We start from the raw sequence: 14,542 nt of genomic DNA, 5'->3' as shown, positions 1-14,542 counted from the left end.
CGTGAGCAAGTCATACTTTTCGTCAAACATCTGGTCAGTATTTAACAGTTCTTTTCTTCTTTGGATAATCTTGAAAGGGACATTCCAGCATATCACGAAGATGATCATTTTGTGTGCGCATGCATGTAGATGTACGTTAGTCCAAATTCATGTTGTTAATACATTTATTCAGCTGGTTCTGGAATTGTTCTTACGACACTAGCAGGAACGTCGTTCCAATCGGGTATGGAACATAGAACAAAGGAAAATTTGTCGACGTTACTCCTTGGTTGACAGTGTTGAAGTATCATATGACATTTCTCGGTTTGTGTTTTACTTCTGTAAAGAAGGCACTTGGTGAGATAGCCACCAATTCTCTCAAGATCTTATAAACCATTGTAGGTTTTCTGACAGTGCAACTCTGAGAAATACTTTGCCATTTAAAGTCGTGAATCACGCTGGAAACACTACTCGTCTTGCGGTAGTCATTGCAGGCATACATGGCCTCTCGACGTTAGATATTCTCCAATCTCTAGACGTCCGATTTGGAGCGGGGGTCCTACACACTTGAGCAGTATTCCACACGAGGTCTGACTAGGGATTTGTAGGTAGGACTTGTCGGACTTGTCGAGCTCTCTGGTGCTGCGGCGAACAAATCCCAGTTGCTGGTTTGCCTTCAAGATTTTGTCAAAATGAATCATCCATTTAAAGTCAACACTTATGAGCACCACATGGTATTTATATGAGCTGCACTGCTGGAGAGGGATGTTGTTTATGGAGTATTCAGTGACTATTGTATTACGGATTGGTTTGAACCTCAAGACGTTGCACTTGCCGGGGTTAGATTACATCAGCAAAGTCTGCTCCCACTTCTGTAAGGCTTCAACATCATCTTGGATCTTCATTCCATCAATTGGGTTGTTAATTTCTCTGTACAGGACACTGTCGTCTGCGAAGATTCTTACTGATGAAAAGACCTTCTCTGGGAGATCGTTCACATACAAGAGAAAAATTGTCCGTCCAAGAACAGTCCCCTGAAGGACACCTGATGCAACATGGGCTGCAAATGACTTTGCCCCTTCCAGTACAACTGGACACAGTTCGTCAGAAAGGCTCGAATCCAGGCAAGTTGTTGACCGCAGAATCCACAGTGATCGAGTGTGACACCTTATCAAAAGCTTTAGAAAAGTCCAACTCCACCAAGTCTATCTGTTTCTTTCTCTTGTATGCATCAATGACATCATATGTTGTCAGGAAAAGTTGTGTTTTGCATGAGTGACCTCGTCGAAACCCATGCTGATATGATGCCAATATGTGATTGTCATCAAGGTGTTGCACGAGACAGGAAACAAACACATTTTCCAATATCCTACAGGCTATACTGGTTAAAGACGTAGATCAGTAGTTCCCTGCTTTAGTTTTATCACCCTTCTTAAAGATAGGGGCGACATTAGCATCTTGCAAATCTTGGGGTAAATGACCTGACCTGAGGGATTGGTTATAGATTATATGTGAGCAACAACTGCACTCACTTCCGATGCAGTTTCTTTGAGCAATTCCACTTGCACATCATCTCGACCAGAGGCTTTCCATGGATAAAGCTTCCTCAAGAGCTTCTCGACACCCTGAATATGAACTGCGATATCTGGAATATCATTTTGGAAATCAACCATCATCACCGCTTTGCACAAAAAAGGTGCAAAAACAGATCCTAGCAACTACAGACCAATCAGCCTTCTCCCAATTATCAGCAAAGTCATGGAATCCATCATTGCTTCAGATATGAAATCTTTCCTCTTCTCCAATGGCTTGATCTCTGACCATCAATTTGGTTACAGACCTGGTCACTCTACTCTGGACATGCTGCTTCTGCTTTCTCAACAATGGATGGAGGTCCTCAACACCAAACAGGAACTTAGAGCTGTCTCCCTTGACATTTCACGTGCCTTCGATACGGTCTGGCACCCCGCTCTGCTCACCAAACTCTCCTCCTTTGGTATCCATGGAAATCTCCACGCATGGCTGGCGGACTTCCTCTCTAGTCGTAGTCAACGTGTGGCCCTGAATGGGTTTCTCTCATCTCCTCTTCCTGTTCAGGCTGGAGTTCCCCAAGGCAGTATTCTTGGCCCTGTGCTTTTTCTGGTCTTTATCAATGATCTCTCTGACTCTCTTGAAAATCCTCTCTATCTCTTTGCTGACGACTCTACTCTCTGTCGCTCCATTCCTCATCCCTCAGATCGGCAGTCTGCAGCCTCTACACTCTCTGCAGACCTGGACAAAATCACAGACTGGGCAAACAAGTGGAACATGTCTTTCAATCCTGACAAATCTCACACTCTTACGATGTCTCTCCGAAAAGACTGACTGGACAACCCTCCCATCCACTTTCTGAATAATCCTCTCCAAGAAGTTCTGTCACTCAAGCTTTTGGGTCTCACTATCTGCCATGATCTTTCCTGGGAAAACCACATTTCAAATCTGGCCTCCAAAGCCAGTCGCCGACTGGGCATCCTCCGTCGTGCGAAGTCCTTCCTTGGTACACCTGACCTCCTCACCACTTACAAGGCTTTCATCTGCAGCTCTATGGAATAGTGCTCTCCCCTCTGGTCTGGTGCTCCTGCCTCACACCTAGCTCGTCTTCACGCTGTTGAAACCAAAGCGTTCAGAATCATTGGAATCTCCCGCGATGAAGCTAACTAAAAGGGCCTCTCACTCACTCACCGCAGGCAGGTTGGTAGTCTTTCTGTCTTCTACCGACTCCTCTCTGGCCTTGCCCCCCCAGCTCTCTCTGGGCTCTGTCCCCCGAATATTCCTACAGGTCGCACAAGATCTGCCTGCAACCCTCTTATGGTTAAACTGCCAAAATCAAGACTTTCTGCTCACCTTCACTCCTTCATTCCTCTTTTCTCCCGCCTCTGGAACAAACTCCCTCACTCTCTTCAATCCCACTCCACCCTCTAGGTCTTTAAAACAGCTGTTCACCACCATCTCTTATCTTCCCCCATCCAAAACCTTGATCTTTTCTACCCCCGCTAATTTCACCCAAAATCCTACACTTTTTTTTTGAAATACCAACTTCTGTCCTGGAAGTCCTTGGTCTCCTTGTGTTTTATACCTCTCCCCCCCCCCCCCTTCCCACGCCTCCTCCCCCCAAGCCCTCTCCCTTCCACACTTCTCCCTGCTCTCAAAAGTTGTGTTTGTGTGCTTCCCCTTCTCTCCCCATCTTGTCTTCCACTCCCTCTTTTTATATATTTTGTTTGTCTGGTTGATTTGTTTGTGAAATAAATGTTAGCTCTTTCACGAGCCTCGATTCAGTATACACAAAAAAATATATATCTGGGTATGGGGAACGTGGAACATTTGGTTTATTGATATTCCCTTCCTTTGTGAAGACCGACTAAAACTGCCTCCCCAGACGTTAGCTTTCTCCTGACTCAGATTCAAGTGAGCTTCCCTCCCTGAGTTGATGAATACCGTTTAAATTTATTTCAGTAGTTGTAGAAGGCCATGGCTGTTTTAAAAACAGGGTTGGACCAACTATGTCATTCAAATAACTTTGTGGCAGAACGGAGTAATTTCTGGACTTCTGATTGAGGTGTTCTGAAGTTGTCCCTCTATCATTCTGGCTCTTCCGGGTGTTGTTTTTGTTTGATTTTACATTTAATCTCGCTTGTAATGTCGTGGAGATCATATCGGGTGCTGCTCGTTTTTGTTGGCATATACTCGTCTCTTACTTCGAGGAGACTGGTTTTGAGCACTTGCCCGTTCTGGTCTGCAGTACTCATGTTGGGGTTCTTCTTAAAATACTCTGTAGAAAAACAACGCAGTTCTGCTCTCATCTGGTCAAAATCTGCCTTTGTAAATCTGTAGCTCTTGCGAGCGGGGGACGGGTTTAGTAGGGAGGGTGGTGGGTCAGGTCGGATCGGTTTCCTGGGGTTTACCGATGTCACAAAGTCTACCTGAATTATTGAGTCGTGGTCAACAATTCCAGGGTTGGGTTTGGCTTCCTCAATCAAAGTTGAATTACTTATTTAGAACAAGAGAGTATATCCAAACTCTTCCCATCCAAACAGGACGACCAACCACGTCCCAGCTCGAGATGGCCCCACTGCAACCTCTGGGAGGATGCTCTTCTCACCCTCTCCTCCGCACACACACGTCTCCTATCACCCGAGGAACAACCATACAGAAGGCCCTCCCAGCCTTCCAGATGCATGTGCCGAACCACCGTGCCACCGAGGAGAGAGGAAAGGCTCCATGCCACCGCAGGCATTCTCACCCTGTCCATGTCACTGCTGGTGGAAAGATCGATCCTGGATGAGCTCCCAAATGCCAAAAATTCCCCAAGGTGATTTACTCGATCGATCCGTACTGGCAGGTGAGTGAAAACCAAACTTGAATATACTTAAAGTAACAAACTATACACATGGAAAGGTAGATAACAAAACAACTATCGACTAAAACAACAAACAAAAAACTTGCCGTTCTCCTTTTTTTCTCCAACAATCTTTCCATTTTCATATCCTTGGAGAGAGAGATAATTCATGAAAATCACTTCTACAAATTGCTCATACATGCTAGATAATTGTATATCAGGAAGTAACTGGAAATCTCTCAAACCCTGGCAATCTTTATTCACAGGTTAAAATATAACTGCATTATAACTTGTCCCCTTTTTACTTTACTCAACTTTTCTTGAAAACATCTCGCCTCAAAAAAGCATTACGCAGGACGCAATTTAACAAACTATTCATTCTGTATTACATCATAGACATGGAAGCCTTAACATTGCACCTTACCGAACATTGCACGTTCACTGCCCAACAGACACGAGCAAATAATTTGTGACATTGCATATAAAAGGAAAAGAAAAACTTCCACTCAGACGGGACAAATATCTACGATGCTGGAGAATAATTTGCAGTCATTATATCGGTTTTGTATTCTATATACGGCATTCGAATTTAGTTACCAGCACTGTAAAACTAGAACGTCACTCGGTAGAGCGCACAACTCCACCAGGCTGAACAGTTTACGTTTTGTATCCCACTGATAGGCCGGATCTGGATTCGGACCTGAACCAAAATCGAACCGACTTGTTCTTGTCACTTAACCAACTCGTCCACCAAGTTTAGTCACAACTCGTCCATAACTTTTTGAAATATGCTATTTATCGATTTTGGCGGTATCACTCATTGGTGAAGAATCACTTTGAAGATTTAAAAAAAAAATTCTCGTATCCAGATCCATGTTTGGATCTTCACCAAAATCGAATCGATTCATCCTTGTCACACACTCAACCTGTCCAACAAGTTTCATCCGAATCCATGCATAACTTTTTGAAATACGATGCTATACATCGATTTTAGTCCGATCGCTCGATGGTGAAGAATCACTTCTTTTTTTTTGTGTGTGTGTATGCAAGATCGAGGCTCGTGAAATTGCTAACATTAATCACACAAAAAGTCAAACCGACACATAAAACACAAAATAAGGGGAGCGGTAGACAAGATGGGGAGAGAGGGGGAAGGACAAACACAACATTTGAGAGCAGGGACATCGGGAGATCCGTGGGAGGGAGAGGGCTTGGGGGGAGGTGGAAGAGGTATAAAACACATAGACACTGCAAGGACTTCCAGGAAAGAAGTTGCAATTTCAAAAAAGTGTATCTGGGGTGAATTAGCGGGGGAAGAAAAGATCAAGGTTTTGGATTGGAGAAGATAAGTTTAAAAAAAACTGTCGGGTTCATATCTTCACCAAAATCTAATCATTTCATCCTTGTCACATACCCAAAGCCTGGTGTTGGCTTAGCGGTTAGGGTTCCAGCTTGGGATCCTAGGATCGAATCCCGGTTGATCGCTGAATTAACGCCAGAGGGCGTTGACCCAGCCTGTCATCCTTCAGAGGTCCGCAAATTGAGTACCAGTTCACTGGTAATTCCCTGTGTGTCGCAAGAGGTGACTAACAGGGTTGGCGGCAGGAAGGGCATCCGGCCATAAAACATTGCTTCAAAAAAGGGACCAAGGTGCCCGAAAAAGGCCAACCCCTGCTCTGCGGGGAAAAATGGCCTCTAAAGGTGGTTCGTGTCACATACCCAACCAACCTCTCCACCAAATTTCGTCCGAATCCATCCAGAACTCTGAGATATCCTGTTCACAGACAGACAGACAAACAGACAGGGTGAAAATATAACCTCCAGCCAACTTCAGTAACAATGGTCCAGCGAATGTGTAAATAAAGGTTGTCAGGCATGAACATTCCAACATATGTGTGCAGAGTTCAACACGTGAAGACATGCATATAACTAACCACAGTCACAGGGAGTGATTGATACATAAAATAGATCTTGAAGCAGGAGAAAAATTATATCATATTCGATGTACGATAATGAAGATTTATACTCTCAAATCTAAAGAAGTATCTTTCCTTTCCTGTGATTCTAACAATTACAGGTTTATTTATTTTTGTTACACAAAGAAATGTCCAAGAACTTCAGGGTGGAGGGTGCAAGGGATGAGAATAACAAAGCTGGCAACTTTGATACTTATTGGTGTGGAAATGTGATGATGTCAATGTCATGGCATTATTATGTTTCTCACACTTCCATGAGCCTAGATTTTGTATCCAAAACGTAGAGCTGCTTAGTAATAGGGGTTATGTTGGCTGGCTGACAAAATGATTGTCATAACCAGCCATTACTCACCACTGTCACGTGCTTGAGAGTTATTCCTCCAAGATGTGCATTAATGCAGCCATTTCCTTTCTGCAAGTTGACCAGAAATGTGTTCCAGATTCATGTGGCCTCACCAGACTTGCGTACAATTATGGCATACGGTTATGCACCTCTGAATGCACTCCAAAATTATATCTGCCTTATCAATTCCCGGCACCAAGCCGATTGGCTAGGTAACCTACATCGCAGTGCAAAAGTTTGGGTTATTCCAAAGATTTGGGTTATTCCATAATAACCCAAAAGTTTGGGTTATTCCAATGATATTGATACTTCAGGTTAAGTTCACAAAATTATCAGCGATAAATCGTATATGTGTTTATTATTGTAAACCAACAGCCTTATATAAATGCATGTTAAACAAACTGCACACCAAAATCTAATCACTCTGCCCCTAGTAACCCCCCCCCCCCCCAACTTGTACACCAAGTTTCGTCTGAATCTGGCTTCAACTTTTTGAGATATCCTGCTCACAAAGAAACAGGAGTGAATACATATACCTCTGTCCATCTTCCATGGTGGATGTAATAACAAGAACAGTGTGATTTTATAGTGTCAGTCAATACTTTGTGTCCGACCTTGAGTGCCATCACTCTTTTACCCGTGCTTCCCGTATACGACTGAAGCACTCCAACAGGAATATTGCGCCAAATACCCTGTAATACATTCCACAGTTCTGTAAAGTTAGTTGGGTTCCTCTTGTTCTTTGTTTCCAGGTAATCACATATGGCCTTGATGGAACTCATGCCCAAACTCTGGCATGGCCATTCAAACATTCTGAGCACATCAGCTGTAATCTTGTCACAAAATGAATCCTCTTCCAATTAAACGATTTCCACTAGGAACTGCATGGTGCTGCAGTATCTGCTTGTACTTCTCTTTGGTTAACGTCCCATTGATTTAAACACGTTCTCCAAAACACCAAAAGCTGAGATACAACTCCAGAGAGTCACAGAGCCTCCCCCATGCTTAAGAGTAGGCTGAATGCATTGCATGTGGTAACGTTCTCTAGGTCTTCGGAGTATGAATTAGCATCTATTCTTAGATCCCAAAAGCTCAAACTTTGATTCCTCAAGCCAGAGTACCCGATTCCATTGTTCAATCACCCAATATTGGTGTCGCCTTGCAAATTCCAGTCTTTTCTCCTTATTCTGTGGTCCCGGCAGTGATTTCTTTGTTGCAACTCCACCACGGAGACCTGTTGCAATCAGGCTTCGGCACACAGTGCTGGATGCGATGTTAATGTTCTGGTCTGCTCTCATGTCTCAATGTCTCATTTAATGTCAGCTGATGACTTGATTTTCTTCTATCATGTAACATGAGCAACTTTAAGTGCTTGTCTTGCCTTGGAGAGGTTCTTCTGGGTCTTCCTGGTATTTCCTTGTCTCATTTTCAGACTTGTTTTCACCCAGTTTATTTCAGACGATGCAAAGTGTACCTCACACCACTGTATAAGATCTTCAGCTTTTCTCCTATTTTCTTCGTAGTGTGCCCTGATTCGCGCAGAGTTTGGAGCGTCTCATACTGCTCTGTTGAAAGTTGCTTCCTTCGTGCCATTGCCAACCCACTCAGACTTTAAAGCAAGGGAACAAGCTGACGAAAAATAATTTCACATATTCACTCATTTGACACTTTTAATGTGGTTTCTTGCAATTCATATTAATGTACCTGGTATTGATTACTTCAATAATTATTTATTTTCTTTTTGGTAAGTGGATAGATATCACCAGCAAATGATAATATAATATGTAGAGCAAAAAAAAATACTTTTTCAATTTCCTAATTTGTTTTATGTACTTAAAGGTAACTGTGTTATTAAATTGACTTTCACAGAAATTTGAATCATTATCTACCCAAATTGAACACGGAAAACTTCCCCTAAATGTTTAATGGGGAATAGCACCACGAAAAGTGAAAATAACGCAAACTTTTGTGCACGGTATTCTTTTCACAATTATTCCAAAATATTATTCCTGACCAACCTTTTTGCAAAGCCCTCCATAAATAAAACACTCTGAACAGCAATCTGCTTCTCTCTAAAACTTACACGAACCAACATTAAAATCCTGTCGGCATATCCTTGCCCATTCCTCCAAAACATCTAAACTTTCCTGTATTTACTGCTTTCTAAAAACCTATTTACCTTATCCCCAGACTATGTGCAAGTTTAAAATACCCCATTTGCAAATGTATACCTTAACCACCACCACCCCTCAATATAGATTATTTATAACTACAACGACAGTCTTCGACATCGTGACGTCCACCTCTGCCCACATATGCCTCCGCCCACATTATTACATCATGAGACATATTTGTACTAAGTTTGATTCAAATCCCTTCAGCTGTTCTCAAGTATCACTTACCTGACATGACCTCTGACCTTTGATGCTGAATTCTAATCAGTTCATCTTCGCATCATAATATACACTCATACAAAGTTTGGTCAAAATCCCATCACTGGTTCACAAGTTACCTTGGTAACAGAATTTTTACCTAACGGGACCACTGCCTTTTGACCTCTTGACCCCAAAATCGAATCATTTATTATTTACCTCATTATACATACCTGCACCAAGTGTGACTAAGATCCCTTCAGCCGTTCTCAAGTTATCGCAGTAACTAAAACCCATCACAGACGGAGGGACGGACAGCCGGGCGGACAACCTGAAAACATAATGCCTGCGGCGACTTCGTCGTCGGGGCATAACAAAATAACTGAACCACCTTTAGAGGTCATTTTTCCCCGCAGAGCAGGGTTGGCCTTTTTCGGGCACCTTGGTCCCCTTTTTTGAAGCAATGTTTTATGGCCGGATGCCCTTCCTGCCACCAACCCTGTTTGTCGCCTCTTATGACACACAGGGAATTACCAGTGAACTGGTGCTGAATTTGCCGACCTCGGAAGGATGACAGGCTGAGTCAACCCCCCTGGTGTTAATTCAGCGATCGACCGGGATTCAAACCCAGGATCCTAGGACCCCAAGTCGGCACCCTAACCGCTAAGCCAACACCAGGCATGGGCATAACAAAATAACTGAAAGACATTATTTCCATCCTGATATATGTCCACTTTATACTACCATTTTATTTCTATCCAACCTTTAAAATTACTTACTCAAACCATTACAGGTGGAGGGCAATTAACTTTGGGTGTCATTTTGAAGGTGATTGGTTCCACCTGAGCTAATTTGCAATTGCTATTATAAGAGGGGTGGACACTTATCCAACCAAGATATTTTAGTTTTGTATTTATAATTAATTTTCTGAAATTTGTAGAATTTGTTTTTTCATTTGGAAATTGTGGCTTATGATGTCTAAACGAAGGTGGTAAAAGGCTGATTTAATGCATTTTAATTCCAGGCTATAAGGCAACAAAAGGTGAAAATTTTGAAAGGGGGTGTAGACTTTCTATAGGCTGAAGCTGAGTCGATGGGCCTGTCACTTTCACAACATACAGGTTGGTGGTCTCTCTGTCTTCTACCACCTCTGTTCTAGTCTTGCACCCACTACTCTTTGGGTAATTTGTCCCCTCCAGATCCTTGCAGGGCACACACCACCAACCCCCTTCTAGGGAAACTCCCAAAACCCAGGATGACTGTTCACCTCCATTCATTATCCCTTTTTTGTTCCCCACCTGTGGAACCAACTTCCACATTCTCTTCAATCTCACTCTTCCCTCCAGCTGTTCAAGACAGCTGTTCACCACCATCTCAGATCGCCCCCATCTAAAACCATGATCTTTTCCACCCTTGGACATCTTCTCCCCTCCCCACCCTCCAACTACTAAGCCGCCCGCCTTCCAAATTTCCAGTTGTTCCTTCCTGATTTTTTTTTCTGCATCCATCTTGTCCACTACATGCATCCTCTCCTATGCCTCATTCCTCCCCACTTCAATTGTTTGTCCAAGCGTTCCTCCATCTTGGCCTTCAACTCTGCTGTTGATGTTTCTCCCACTCTCTCTACTGTTCCTCTTGTCCCAAGGTGTCCTGATATATCCAGTGTGTTACGTGCTCCTCTCCGACCCCCTGGTCACGGGGTACCTCCGAGCCCCGAGAGGAGTCACGGCAGAAAAATGTGTTATTCTGTATGTCAAAGATCAATGGTGAAGCCATAACCAAATGTTACAAACCAACAAGTATTGTATTAAGATCACACAAGAATAACAATACAAAAACAATAGTAATCAATTGTACAACAAATAGTATATCATTCCTATGATGGTACCATCAGGTTCGTACAATATAACTCACTGTGCTCCAAGTGAGCGAAAAGAAGAAGATTCCCAATGTCTCTATTCCTCGGCTTCAAGCCAAAGTCGATCCGCTCCAGCGATTTACAGATCAATGTCCAATCGAGACCAGAATCCCGTTGGGTTGGCAGTTACAGTCCGGCTGCCAAAGCTGTGCAAAGGCGCCCTCCAGGCGACTGGGAAATCCAAGGGCACCCTCCAGGCGACTGGGAAGTCACACCCTCGGGTATGGACGTTCCAAGGCGCAGTCAGCGAACCTCAGATTTACCTTCAAAATCCACGTTGCACACACACACACACACACACCAGATACGTCTGAATGCGGTGAAAACGGCTGACGTGAAGCAAAGAAAAACCTTGCGCGACGCGCAAAAGCTGAAGCGAAGCAAAGAAACCTTGCTCGACGTGTAAAGCGCACGAGTCAAAATGGCCGACGGCCCGTACTCGAGACGTAACGGCAGTCCAACGATTCTCTTCGGAATCGACCGCAAAACCTGACACGCAGGTTGATCTGTCACAGCGATAACAACTCTGTCGCAGGAATCCCTTTCCTGGGAAACCCAAAGTTCACTCGTGACTTGCTCACCAACGTTCGCTCCAGACCGCAAAGCAACTATGCTTCTTGTCCGACTCCACTCGCTCCGCCTTCTTTTTCTCTTCTTCCTCTTCGTTGTCTGGTTCCCGATCTGGTTTCCGGTTTCTTTCAACTCTAACTTTTTCACCTTTTGAAAATAGTTCATAAACAATAAACCTTTTGAAAACAATAATCGTACATGGAATCAAAAATGTTTACAGTGGATGAAAACCACCACAACGGAAGTGACGAATCCGTAACAAGTGTTCTCGCTCTTCCACGAGTCTTGACTCTATACAAAAGTGTATTAAATCAGTATCTGTTTAGCATTTCTCAGGTATTACAAGATGTTCAGATTGTATCCCTAATCAAAATCACCAACGAGTAAACAGCTGCCTAGTAGGGAAGTCTGATGTTTCGATCATCAAGTGGTCTTCATCTCTTTGCAGGCATTATGTGCCAGGTGTTGATTATCCTGCTTGGGATGGGGGGATTTGGGGGAGAGAGGGGATTATGTGACTTGCAGAGCAGCTTGCTTTGTTCCAAATATTGTCTGTGTGTTGAATGTTTAACGCATTTCAGCATTTCACTCTGGACAGAAACTGTATGCATGAATGCTCAATTTAGATGCCATACTAAAACACCGTGCAAACGCAGGGTATGTGGGCAATGGCTGATTGCATACATAATATGTGATGTGTCAGCGAAATAGTGAGGTCGTGAATGTTTGTAAATTTCCATGTAGTGTATAATAAATGTTTATTTTTGCCATCCTGAACTTCCTCTAACTGGTGAATTGTATGTGTCAAAAGTTTGAGATGTTGATTGGTATGGAATAAAATTGGAACTAACCAACCGCAGAGACAAAATCTTCTTTCATTTTCTTTCCCATCTGCCCCATCTTCCCTCACTCTATCTACATCTCGTTTGATCACAGCCACCTCTTTAATTTAGGATTTGGACAAGGTTTCCCAGTGGGGCAAAATGTAATCAGGTTAAATTAAATGATGCTGAAACTCAATTTCTTCCCATCTCTCTAAAACTCCTCTCAACTCTCCAATCTCCTTCAAACACTCCACAATTACACCATGTGATACAATAAACCCACTAGGTATTACCCTAACATCAAATTTATCGTGGAATCCACACATTACACAAATAGCTAAGTCTGGCCTCGAAGAAACTATGGGTCCTGTTCAGATGTCGAAGATTTTTCTTGAAGACCGAGTTGCTTCTCCTATATAAAGGATTGATTCGTCCTTGTACAGAGTACTGCTCTCACATCTGGGAGATTCTAGCTTCACATATTTACTGGACAGAATTTAAACCAAAGTAATCCGACTTATGAACTCTCCCAATCTGACCTCAAAACTCGACCCACTCGAATTACATCGCAAAGTTGGCTCTCTTTCTCTTTTATACAGATATTAGCAGAAGTACCTGGCGTTGCTGGGCGGGGAGAGCAGGGAGGGCACGGGAGGGGAGGGGAGGGAGGGAAGGAGGGGAGGAGGAGGGAGGGAAGGGGAGGAGGGGAGGAGAAGGGAGGGAAGGGGAGGAGGGGAGGAGGAGGGAGGGAAGGGGAGGAGGGGAGGAGGAGGGGGTGGGGAGGTTGAGGGGAGGGGGTGGAGGAGGGGAGGAGTGGAGCGGGAGGGGAGGATGTGGAGGAGGGGGGGAAGGGGAGGGGAGGGGAGGAGGGGAAGGGGAGGGGAGGGGGGAGATGAGGGGAGAGGAGGGGGAGGAAGGGGAGGGGAGGGGAGGGGGGGAAGAGAAGGGGAAGGGAGGGGGAAGGGGAGGGGAAGGGGAGGGGGGAAGGGTGGAAGGGGAGGGGGAATGGGGGGAGCAGGGGAAGGGGGTAAGGGGAGGAGGGAAGGAGGGGGAAGGGGAGGGGAGGGGAAGGCAGGAGAGGAAGGGGAGTGGCTCACGTTTCTGAGTTAAGTGTGATGCCAATCAGGAAGAAGAAGCCGTACTACCAAATTCGTACACTTCCGGAATTGTTTGATTTATTTGTATTCAAATGTCTGGTAATTGTTTTGTATTTATTCATGCGAATGTGTACTTGTGTATAACTGTTATTAATTTAAAACGGCTTTGGCACTATAGAGCGATTTTTTTTTTTTAACTCCATAAAAACGAACTTTTTTTTTCAATTTTTTTTTCTTCTGCCTAAAATACTCCCAGTCACTCACTGATGAACCTCCAAAAGTTTGATGAAGATCCGTTCAGCCATCTCTGAATAAAACCCGGACACACACACACAGACAACGCGCGTTTATATATATATATATCTCCATATATATATATATATATAAATCGGGATGTAAATTTAATTAAAAAATTGATCCAGACGTCTATTCTCTTTCAAACATTCAAACCGACAGAGGTAGTTATTTATCACAGCATCTGTAGAATTGTCTCCCTTTTACTCAACTCCGTTTCGCTGTTATTTGGTGGAGCAAAAAGTCAACCGAGCTTTATAGATATTTAGATTACTTCAGTTTCTGCTCCCAATAATTTGCACGCATGATCACAGAGAAGGTCAACTGCACTTTGCAAGTCATTCGTGTTCTGTATGACCCTCTGGATCCACAACAAATCTCATGAGCAAGATAGATTTAAAAAAACTCATTTTCAACAATACATCAGATGCTGGATGAATGGCAGATTGAAAAAAAAATTCACAACTTATTGACGACCACCTCTCAAATCCCAAATGTAAAGATTCCTACTTGAAATGAATCTCTAAAGCAGTTTCAGTCCATCGTTCCCTTTCTCAATGGTTGAAAAACCATTCCACAATACATTTATTACCATCTGCAATTCCTTAGGAAATCTTCCCAATTCAAGTCATGACACATGCTCTTCACTTCCTAACTGCCCTTTTCAGCATTTGCACTCTTTAATGTTGAAAGAAATACAATCATTATGGTTTCCAAAAACGTGTCTGCTTTAGATTCCTTCACACACTTTACAGCAACTGCTTCCCATTCTTCCCCGATCGCTTAAAAATTCC

The 14,542-nt window shown here is 43.5% G+C and overlaps 1 protein-coding gene across 1 annotated transcript in view; it reads right to left on the bottom strand.

The window, feature by feature from the left end:
- Positions 1-4,590: 4,590 nt before the first annotated feature.
- LOC137423012 (E3 ubiquitin-protein ligase Mdm2) overlaps positions 4,591-14,542 on the bottom strand; it is a 102,660-nt gene continuing 92,708 nt past the window's right edge. The window contains exon 12 of the mRNA XM_078774775.1: positions 4,591-6,128. Within this exon, the coding sequence (XP_078630901.1) occupies positions 5,941-6,128 (188 nt within the window). The 3' untranslated portion in view covers positions 4,591-5,940. The remainder of the gene's footprint in view (positions 6,129-14,542) is intronic.

This window comes from Myxine glutinosa, chromosome 3 (genome assembly GCF_964187855.1).
Source record: "Myxine glutinosa chromosome 3, kmMyxGlut1.1, whole genome shotgun sequence".
NCBI lineage: Eukaryota > Metazoa > Chordata > Myxini > Myxiniformes > Myxinidae > Myxine > Myxine glutinosa.
Note: the sequence above shows the minus strand (reverse complement) of the source record. Positions and strands in the feature narration are given on the sequence as shown.